The 10500-nt window shown below is 53.8% G+C and overlaps 1 protein-coding gene across 1 annotated transcript in view; it reads right to left on the reverse strand.

The window, feature by feature from the left end:
- Positions 1-5162: 5162 nt before the first annotated feature.
- Positions 5163-10500, reverse strand: part of ANKS3 (ankyrin repeat and sterile alpha motif domain containing 3) — an 11214-nt gene continuing 5876 nt past the window's right edge. Inside the window, exons 9-15 of the mRNA XM_009881944.1 lie at positions 9905-10072; positions 9259-9383; positions 8848-8989; positions 8070-8242; positions 6731-6819; positions 5741-5824; positions 5163-5245 (exon numbers count right to left, since the gene is read on the reverse strand). Of these exons, the coding sequence (XP_009880246.1) occupies positions 5163-5245; positions 5741-5824; positions 6731-6819; positions 8070-8242; positions 8848-8989; positions 9259-9383; positions 9905-10072 (864 nt within the window). The remainder of the gene's footprint in view (positions 5246-5740; positions 5825-6730; positions 6820-8069; positions 8243-8847; positions 8990-9258; positions 9384-9904; positions 10073-10500) is intronic.

The raw sequence follows: 10500 nt of genomic DNA on the forward strand, positions 1-10500 counted from the left end.
GGCTGCCGGGGGAGAAGGCTCCTCCTGCTTTCTGCGGCTGCCTGGACACCATCAGCTACCTCTGTTGGCATCCACCAGACACACTCATGGGAAACCATCTGCCCATCCGCACCAACCCGGGAACGAGGAGGGGGTGAGGGTGGCTGGAGAGGGAGCCTGGCCAGCACCGGCAGCAGAGGGCCAGCGGCGGAGAACGGGAGACACTGCCCAGACCTGCTGCCCCGATGAACAAACCCCTCCTTGTCGCACCCTGGGCCACCACCTTCCTGCTCTCCTTGCCCTGAGCGAGGACCACCTCACCGACACCCTGAGACATCATCCATCCCAGACTCATCCCGCATCCTCGTAGCGCGGTGCTGGTCCTCCAGCCGCACGGAACCCCAGCTTTCCTCCTCTCCACGCTCCTCCCGCAGCAGGTCCCCTCTTTGCGGAGAGCAGAGCCAGGGCAGCAGGCGCGAAAAAAACCCCGCCGCGCTCGAGCACTTTTTGCCTGCTGTATCCACCCCAGGCGCTCAGGGCAGCGCTGCTCCTCCTCCGGTGGCCGCGGGACTGAAGGACATCAGCTCGCCGGGAGAGCTGAGCCCGACCACCTCCCGCTTTGCGGAGGGGAGAGCCGTGAAGTCCCAGGAGGGAACTGTTTCGCTGCCAAAAAGTTGGGCTTTTCTGGGCCCTGCTGTGCAACAGCTGGGGTTCAAGATGTTTGCTACCACACACAGCTGCATGCATCTGGCTTACGGCTCCTTTCCCGGTGCTTTCCTGCAAGAGCCGAGAGCAGTGGTAGATGCCACCCTCAACCCTCTCGCTCTTACCTTAGAAGGACAGATGTGCTGCCGCGTCCGTTGTTCCCGCTGCACGATGCTTTTACCTTGCTAAAAAGGCCACTCCAAGAGGGAGAAAGCAGCTCTTAACTCTCCACTGGAGGCAAACTGTTCTCCATCTCCGGCCCCCTTCGCTCGCAGGCGCGGTGTCCCAAGGAGGGCTGCCTCGAGCACGGGAAGGACAGAGGCTGCTCCAGGGTCAAGGCTGGAGAGTCACGCAGGACCCATGTAACCCCTGTGAGGCCATTTTATACATTAACTCTCTTTTCAGATGTAAATAAACATTTTATTTTTCAGCAGGCGGAGCCACGCTGCTTCTGTCTGCTCTGCGGGAGGGACGCAGCGCGTGGGCACCGCGCTGAACGCAGCCGTATATGCGAAGGCGGCGACGCACACACGCTCCCGGTCACGGGGGTGCTAAACATGTACCCAGAGCCCCTGGCTCGAGGTGGCACCGTGTTCCCCTCCCGAGGATTCCATTACAGCTCACTTGAGGAGGCCAGTAGCAAGATAAGATGCTTAATGTGACAGGGATAATACAACCAGCGATCCAAATCGCATCCCAGCCGCCCCGCGCAGACCGAGGGAGCGGGCGGTTTCTCCCAGACGAGACTCGGAGTGCTGGCCGGGTTCTCCTCTGCTCCTTGCCGGGTGCTGCGGGCTCCAGCAGCCCAGCGCTGGTGCGGGGGAGCTGATGCCACAGCGCCTCAGGAGGAGAAAGCTGAGATGGAAGCGGGTCTCCCCCCTGAATCAGTGCTCTGGAGTTTCAAAGTTGGGCAGGGGGAGAGAAAGCCCTGCTGCGCACTGCATGGTAGGGACCCGCGAGCGCCTCTGCTCCGCTCCCCACCAGTCCAAACCCCGAGTCAGCTTAATTTGTATCGAGATACGCCAAAAGCTTTAGTTTTGACCAGAAAAAAAGATTTTTATCTTGCCCTATTTAAAACTTTTTGTGATAGCTGCTCAGCGGCATCCTCTTGACTGCCCGGCTGTGGTGACAGCAGAGGTTGGCTGAAGGTTTAGATCAGTCACACCAACAGCTCACGACAGCTCAGACCAGAGCTGGACACAACATCAGCACCAGTACACAACTCAACAAGGCCTAAATTAATTTCTGAATTAGCAAAGAGACAACTTTTAACGTGCAACTGGGACCTTTTAGGGGCAAAAGTAGCAACCCCCAGCCAGGAAGGAGAGCGCTTTTGCCCTTTCCCCAGAAATCTTGCCTTAAATTCACGTCTGGGCTTCCTTTGTCCCCTGTGCACGCTCCGGCGCTGCCTGACCACAGGAATTCTCCCAGCATGTACCCAGGGGAGGCGCGAGGGTGTCCCCGCCGACAGGAGCCGGGCAGGGCTGGGCAGCCAGGGATGAGGCAGCCCAAAACTCCTCAGCCTATAACCACCTGGGAGGGGAAGCTGTACCTCTTCCCGATCACCCTGAAATAAATCAGTGAGGTTATTTGTGATTCTACAACTCCAGCTCCCTCCACAGAAACCCACACACCAGAAAGAGGTTTTTCAGGTTTGGTTTTTTTTTATTATTATTTTATCCAAGTCAGCAAATACTATTTTATTCGGACAGCTTGCCTCAGGGTAGCACCAGACTCCCCGCCGCCCGCACAGCCACCCTTTCAGCAACAAATGCTGTTTAACGTCCCCCGTTTAAGGGACTGCCTCCTCAAAGAATCGCTGTTCTATAAAATCCCCTCCCTGGTGTTCCCCTCGGGCTACTCCAGCACCCCTTTAAACTTTTACATCGGGGCTCCTGCAGCACCTTTGCTCTGGGGCTCTCCTTTTCCTTCATACGGACGCTGCTGCATCTCACCCACCCCTTTTCCCAGCCCCCAAGCATAGTGATCTACCAGATGTACCACCTACCCCCCCCCCCCCCCAAACAAAACCCTTTCTTCTTTCCCACCCTACGACCCAGCAAAGCCAGCCCCAAGCCTGTGTCGTCTCTCCTTCCAGCCACCCACTTCCCCGCAGAGCCTACCCAGCTCTGAAGGTACTGCTGAGCCAGGGCTTCCCTGGCTCTCCGGATGCTCCCAGCCCCTTTCACTTGGGTTTTGGGTTCTTTTTTTTTTTTTTTTGCTTCTATGAAAGCTTTTGCCCTTTCCCCACAGAAATCTTGCCTTAAATTCATGTCTGGCCTTCCGAGGGACACAGCACTGACAACCCTGTACTTGTGCGGCCAGAGACACCGCCAAGGCTGGGGAGAGGGCAGAGCAAACCGCCTTGGCGCTCCCCACCGTTCCTCCAGCAACAGGGAATGAAGGGCAAAGCCCAAAATAACTCTTCCCAGCACAGCCTCAATCCTCCGAGAAGCTTTCGGGGATGCTCCACCTCACCAAAACTAATTTTTCAGGGTGAAATCTCCTGCAGCCTTGTCCCATTCCGGCTGCGCATCTGGTGCTAGCTGCCAGTGTGCGTACGCCCACGTTATCTGCTAAAGGTGACAAAAATAAGCGTGGCACATGAAGTTTAAGAGTTAAACACGAGTAGAAAGCAGCACCCCCCAGCTGAGCACGCTGCCAAGCACAGGTGAGCTGCCAGAGTGGGCCATACCGGCCCGGGTGCCCCAGGACTGTCCCCCGGCCGCAGAGACACCAGTTCAGTGGGACAGTCAAGCCTTTACCAAGCACAGAGCAGCTTTCAACTCCACCTAAATGGTCCCGGGCAGCCGATCAGAAGGGGGGGACTAGCTCAAAGGATGGAGCCCGAGTGGATTTTTATATTTGGGCATCTACAATCAAGGTCCAAAAAATGAAAATCAAGAGGAAAACCCAGTTTCTTCTCCTTCCTAAAGAGAAAAACACTTTTCCAGGCTCATCAAGGCCACTGCTCACAGACTTCAGGTTTTGTTGTTTGTGTTTCCCCCCCACACACACTCCAGAGAGTCACTGGAAACCATTTTACATCAACATAACTGTCACCAGAGCCCCTGTGGCTGCTCGCCCAGCTCCAAGAGATGGAGCAGTCTCTCCGGGGAGGCAGCCTTGTCCTGCGCCACGTGTCTCCACTTTGAAAACACCCACGCCACCAACACAAGAATCCCTCAGCAGAACTATTTCCAACCACTAAAGCCTGGAAACCAAAGGCAGGCAGTGGCTGAGCACCAAAGCTTTGCACCGCAGTTACATTTGGGCTGTGATTTCTTTTGCCCATCTCCCATGTGGGGCAGATGTATCCCTCGGTTCCGGTTCTGCCCGCCTCGGCACTCTGCCGCCTGCCAGAGGCGCAGGAGACTGAACAGTCTCGAGCTCTTCCTTCTCTCTCATCTCCTTCCAGGGGAACATCTGCCTTGCGACCAGTGTCAGCATCGGGATCTTGGCACTGACAAGCCAGACCGAGAGTCTCTGCCATAAAGCATTTGCCACAAAAAACAAGAGTTCTTTGGGAGTGAATAACATGTTCACAAACAACCCCCGAGGGGGGGCAAGCCGCTGAACGGAACCAGGGTGGGCTGGTTGGAGGGAGAGGTTTTGAAGCCCAGATTTGGGGTGGCAGTAGGGCAGACGTTCCTGCTAGACACGCGGGCTGCGCGAGTTTCGCTGCAGCTTGATAAGCCAAACATTATAAACTCCACTCACTTTGCCCATCGGCAGCAAACCTGCCTTCCTCATCGCCTCCGATACATTTTCTGGGTCAGCTCCTGAGCGATCTACACGGCACAGAAGGGGCCAGGACAAGTGTCAGAGGTCTCGGGGAAGATAGAGTGTGGAAAACAATAATTGATTGCTGTGGGTAACTGTCAGCTTTTTAACACCGCACAGCCCTGAACGACAAAGGCTGCAGGAAGCTTAAGGCAGATAAACCTTTTGGGCTCGGTGCTTCTCCTCCTTAACCTAACCTTTTGGTATGAACAACAATGATCCCGGGAACCCAGAAAACAGTCAGGCTCAAAGAGCTGCCGGGTTGTTGTCTTCTGCTGTCCCTCGTTCTCCCAGGCACGTTCTCCGATGGCCGAGACCTTCTTCCCCGCATCCACCAGCTGCTGCGGCACTCTCAGCAGAGCTGCGGTGCTGCCAGCACGGCCCTCGCGCTCATTCTCCCAGGCACACTCAGCTTCCGGGTGGAACAGTCACCCGACGTCAGTATTCTGGGAAAGAAAAAAAGGAAAAAAAAAAAAGAGGACAGTCACCCTTCCAGTGGGGCAGAGGGACAAGGCGACTAAGAGTTTTCCAAAGGGAAAACCAACCAGAGGGCACAGAAGGAGCAGAGTAGAGCCTCAGTGAGAGAGCACTGGGCACAAGCAGCATCTGGCTGTTACTTGCTGGGAGGAATGATGTCCCCCCTGAATGTCACAGCCCTGCGGTTGTCATTAGTTCCCACTCACCCTCCTGCTTCGTTACGGCTCTAGCCAGCTCTGCCCGCTCTGCCCCGGGGCTTGGAGCCTTTGGAGGTTTTGAGTCACAGTTTGCAGAGCTTTTCCTGAGGACAAACCAAAAGGAAAATATCAGTGTTAGCAAGAGGCCAGCAAGCGGTAAAGACCGCAGTCTGCACTGAGCCTCCGCTTTCCTGCCTCCGTGCTGCCTTCTCCCCTGCAGCTGGGACCAGGAGCGTCTCTACTCTCTGACTGTTGCCTGGAGAAGTTCCTGTCATCAGAGGACCAGGACAGAGGCTTTGGGAACCACTTCACAAGCAGCTCTGACCACTGAGCAGGAGAGATGCGGAGAGGGCACGTACCCCCTGCTCTCAGCCTGGGCCCCTTGGCAGAGGATGAGGCAGAGCCCAGGATCTGGAGTGAGATTAAGCGCAAGAAAATGCCAGCACCAGCTTCAGAGCCTGGAAACTTCCCTGAATGAGGGGGAAATCGTTCAGTCTCTCCAGCCTACCACTGCCAAATCATCAAAAACCTGCCCAGCCATACCTCCCCCCTCCAGCACAACAGCCACTTTGTGTGACCAGCGTCCTCCCCCACCTTACCCATTTCTCCCACACACTCCTCTAGGACAGCTGACAGCTCGGGCAAGCTCAGAGACTTCAAGGAAGGCGGCCATCCTTCCAGCACTGCAAGAAAGAGGAACCACACATTTAACCAACCTGATTGCTCTCTGTGACGGAGCAGAGACAAGGGTTTGGTGTTGCTGTGAAGCATCCACACCCAAACGGCTCCAGTTAGGGGTTCTGAGTCACTGGGGGAGAGAGCTACAAGTGCCTGTGACAAACTGAGGGGGTTTTCTGGCAATCCTACCACTTAGGAGCTATATTTTTTTTTTTTTTTTTTTATACTGGCTGGGTCATATATTAAGAGAATCTCAAAGAGACTAAGTGTAGTGGATAGAAATCCACAGGATCTCTCCTTGTCTCACTTTGCAAACATGAGCAGCAAAGAGCACATCTCTGGAAGAGCGAAAAAGCAGGATCATTTGCTAACTCCTCACGGTAAGGAGCCCGTGGGCCAAACCTGCCCAGCTACATACAGCCGTTTGCCCCACGGACCAACCAGCATGATCCCCCAGACTGGGTTAGGGAACCAACCACGGCTTCTAACTGAGACCTCGCTCTTGCGCGCAGTGCGGTAACACGCCCGGAGCGCCCACACGCTGCAGCGTAGGAAGGCAAAGCCACAGGCCCGCGAAGCAGGGCTGCCGCTTTGCATTTTTTAGCCACAAACACCTGCCAGACCCCAAAACTTCCCACTTGCCAAGAATAAAAGCCGCCGAGAAACTCCGCTGCAGTCCAAACGCCTCAAGTGCTTTAAATGCTTTCCCTCAGCAAAAATTTTTATGTTGAATTTAAGAGTTTGGCTGCTCATCTGTATCCAAATCACTTTTAACTTCATCCTTTCAGCAATGGATGAGAAGCACGTGGCTTGCTCTGGGGTCTCCCGCTGTTTACCCACCCCCTGCACCCATTTGTGTGGTTTAATAAGCTCTTCCTCACCCGGACGCTCACCAGGCCGCCTGCTCTCACCGGTTCCCGGCTGCACCGTTGTGTCCAGCACTCTGCTGACCGCCACCTGCTCTTGGGTTAGCCGGGAGGACAGCTCTGCTTGACAGGATCTGCCAAACAAGACAAAGCCCATCAGAAGTGCACAGGGACACTTCTTGGAACAACACGCCGGTCTGTGCACTCCTACATCCTGCAAGTACCTGCTTGGGGTGCCGAGGGACCGCATCTAACGCCCTGGGTTACAAACTGCTCCTTGTTCCTTCCCAAGAAGAGGAAGACGTGCCCCAGACAAAGCTCAGGGGCGCTCTCCACTGTGCCCCATCTCCACAGCAATCTCTGCCCCTGTCCACAGAGGAGCTGCGGGGGGAGAAGAGAAGGAGGGGGTGGGGTGAGCAGGAGGAAGCCCAAGCCAGGGGCTGTGCCTGGTTTATACCAGAATCAAGCCTGATCCAAGGTTTGTAATGGGCAAACGAAGCTCCCTCAGGACAGGCATCAGGTTAAAGCACGAGAGGCACACAAAGTTTTCTGGCTAACATCATCACACCGTCAGTTCTAACAGCGTAGCCTCCGAGCATGGCAGGGCCCTTCTACCAGACAGCCTCAGCTCCTCAGTCAGGGGGGAAAGACAAGTGCTCTGCCCCTCGCAGCCGGGAGTACTGCTCGGCCGTCCTTCTGGAAGCCAATCCCAGTTCACCCTGCCTTGGTAGTGAGCAAGCCAGGAACTATAGCAGTAGGATTCATGCCACCTTCAAGGACGTGTCTGTTATTAGTGGACAGAACAGGACCCGTGAGAGGAGCCCAACTGGGACAGGGAGAAAAGCACCACAAAGACAACAAAAGATATACTAGAAGGTGGAGGAAGACTGAACTCAAAGGCAGCGGTGTGAACAAAAAGGGCAGGTTTTCCTGTGAGGTATCAGAGTTGCAAGAAAAGTATTCTTCACTAGTCAGGGCAAGACATTGCAAGTCCTTTGATATGGTTTGGAAGTTAGAAACTCGTTCCTGCATTCACCTCATCACCAAGTCATACCCACATAAGCACAAACAAAGCACTTAGCCTTTTGGCTCCAACGGAGCTGAGCGCCTTCACCTTCTACTTGAAACAGGAGCACTCAGCATCTTTGAAAAGTCAGGCCATTTACAGCTCATGCCTCTGATTAAGGCTTCACATCTGCTTACGTGGCTGTGGCTTTCCACTAAAGAAAGTCAGGCAGGATGCAAAACGGGTTCAGATGCCTGCGGAGCTCTCCTGCCTTGCCCTAAGCATCCCCTCTAAGACTGCCAATATGACCTCTGATCTCTCTACGGCCCAAATTCCGTTTCCCAGTAGCCTCAGTGCCATTTCCTGGGAATGACTTACTTGATGTGATCCAGTAGGACTCCAGCATCCTTGGTGATGGCCTGCACCTCTCTGAGCTGGCACTGGAGAGCATTCCAGGTCTCATCCCGCTCCATCAAACAGCTCTCGGCCACCGCACGTAGCTTCTGCTCCTGGCATACCTGGCCCTTCATCACCTCCACCTCTTCACATCTCTACAGCAGAGCAGAACAGAGGATACGGCTGGGAGTACTGTACGTCACTCTGGTATGTGTCTGCTCTGACGCATCCCTGAGTCCCTGCCATTTTAATGGCTTAGGCAGTCACAGGGTTCCTGCAAAAGCGCACCCAACCCAGTGGGAAAGTAAGGTGGACAAGGCTTGTACACAGAATACAGTTTCTCTCCACACCAAGACCAGACCCATAGTTACAATTCCCCCCTCCTCTCCATTTGCAAAGATACTCAGCAGGCCCAATTTCCTAAATCAACAGAATTCTGTTCACTAATGGCTGCACAACTTCACCGTAAAAGTGACACTACTGAAAAAGAATAGGCATTCAATTCCTCCCACTCACCCTTTTAGTTCCCAGGTGGACGGGAAACAGCGACATAAAAGATTCACAAGCAAGCAGCACAGATGATGATGAGTGGATAAGCTGCAGTTGTGGTGTTACCTGATCTACTCGACACAAGTGTGTCCACTGAAAGTTATGTCTTTTCCTTTACCCCAGGACAATTAGAGGCACAACATAAAAATATGCTACCTATCACTTATTGCAGTGCGATACGGCATTGAGCAGCTCATGGCAGACTTCTTACCTTGTGTAGCTGAATGGCCAACTCCTGCATCTCAGCCTCCAGCCGATCTGCGTAGGCCAGCTCCAGGGCATCACTGGGCGGCCGAGCGTTGCTGTGCCATCGGGCAATGGCAGAAGTCATCTTCCTCTTGGGACCAAACAGACTGGTGGGAGAAGAGCAAATTGTCAGGGACCAAACACTGCACCACGTGTCCCCATTCCCAATGGGATGCCACGAGGACCTCTGCAGTTTCCTGGTTCCTCCAAGGCACCTCCAAAAAAACAGGAGCCTGTTACAGCCAAGAACTAGAGGATATCAAAACTGTGTGGGAGACGGCCAGAACAGAAAAGCACTCACTAGCTATACTTTCCTGACCTGGTTGTGCACGTGGTTTGTAAGGGCAAAGATAAACACTGCATTACAGACACTCACGTGATGCCTATTTCCTTCAGATCACTCTCTGTGAGGGTGAGGAAGATCCGGAGGTCGACGTCTTGCTCCTCAAACACTTGCAGATACTTCAGGCACCCAATCTGCTCAAGGAACGTTGCCAGGTCCTGCAGCCCATCCAGAACAAACTTATTTACACCCTCACAAACAAAAGCATTGCCATGCCTCTTCATCATAAACATGTTTCCTCATGTTGCTGTTATGCCTTCCTGGGTTCTAGCCGCAATCATGACCTCCCCTGGTTAACTGCCTTTCTTCAGAGTCACACAACACAACAGGACTGGCTTGTCTGCTGCAGCCATCGCCTCTTGTAATAAATGCAGAGCAGACAGACACCTTAACATCTACCACAGACACGTTTGGTAGCACACCCACAGGCCCGAGGGTCTAGAATAACCCCCCACACCCCAAGCAACAGCAACACCTAAGCAGACAGTTCTTTGAACGAAATTGCTGTTTCACAAGTATTTAAGTTTGGGCAGAGGTTTGGAATCAAGGGTGTTTTGGTAACAAATCCCCTTTTATCTGAGAAGGCCAAGAAAGCAGCTTAGGTAACCCTGGAAAGGCCTCCCAAGCTTGATACGGTGACGTGGTCTGCGTTAGAAGACAACTTTCTGTGCATAGTTACCTGGGGCCCTGTGTAGGCAGGGGGCTCAGGAAGGATTAGGTGCTGACTAGAGCCCCCAGCTTTCCCTGGGCAGTGGGTCCACTGGCTGTCGCTGTTGCTGTAGCGATTCTTGATCTTGAAGCTCTTGGCTTGTTTCCGACTAGGAGGACTGTTGGCATGGTCAGAATCCTGAAAAAGAAAGAAAAAAAACCCCACAAAACGTGAAGGTCAATGATGATCACGCAAAGATGCCAGGATCACTACGGCTAACAAGCACAGACTCCAAGTCCCAAGCTCTAAATCCAGGCAGGTGTCCACAAACACAGGCAAAGACTAACGAAGCCCTTATTAGGAAGGGCTGAGTCAAGTCACTCCCAAGATGGCAGCTTGGTACCATGGAATGGTATCGGGCTCTTGCAATTCCAGCTTAGGAAGCAACATGCCAGAGCAAAGAGCAAGGCTGAATCCTCCCTGAGCCAGTACAAGGCACTGAGATTCCATCTGTTAGAAGCTCCTCAAGATAGAGGACTTCTGGTCACATTCAGCTATATCACCCTTGTGTAGATGAGCCCCAGAGCTGTGACTGGAACCACTGAGTAACCTCCAACCTCTTCTCC

This window comes from Charadrius vociferus, unplaced genomic scaffold (assembly GCF_000708025.1).
Source record: "Charadrius vociferus isolate BGI_N301 unplaced genomic scaffold, ASM70802v2 scaffold593, whole genome shotgun sequence".
Taxonomy (NCBI): Eukaryota; Metazoa; Chordata; class Aves; order Charadriiformes; family Charadriidae; genus Charadrius; species Charadrius vociferus.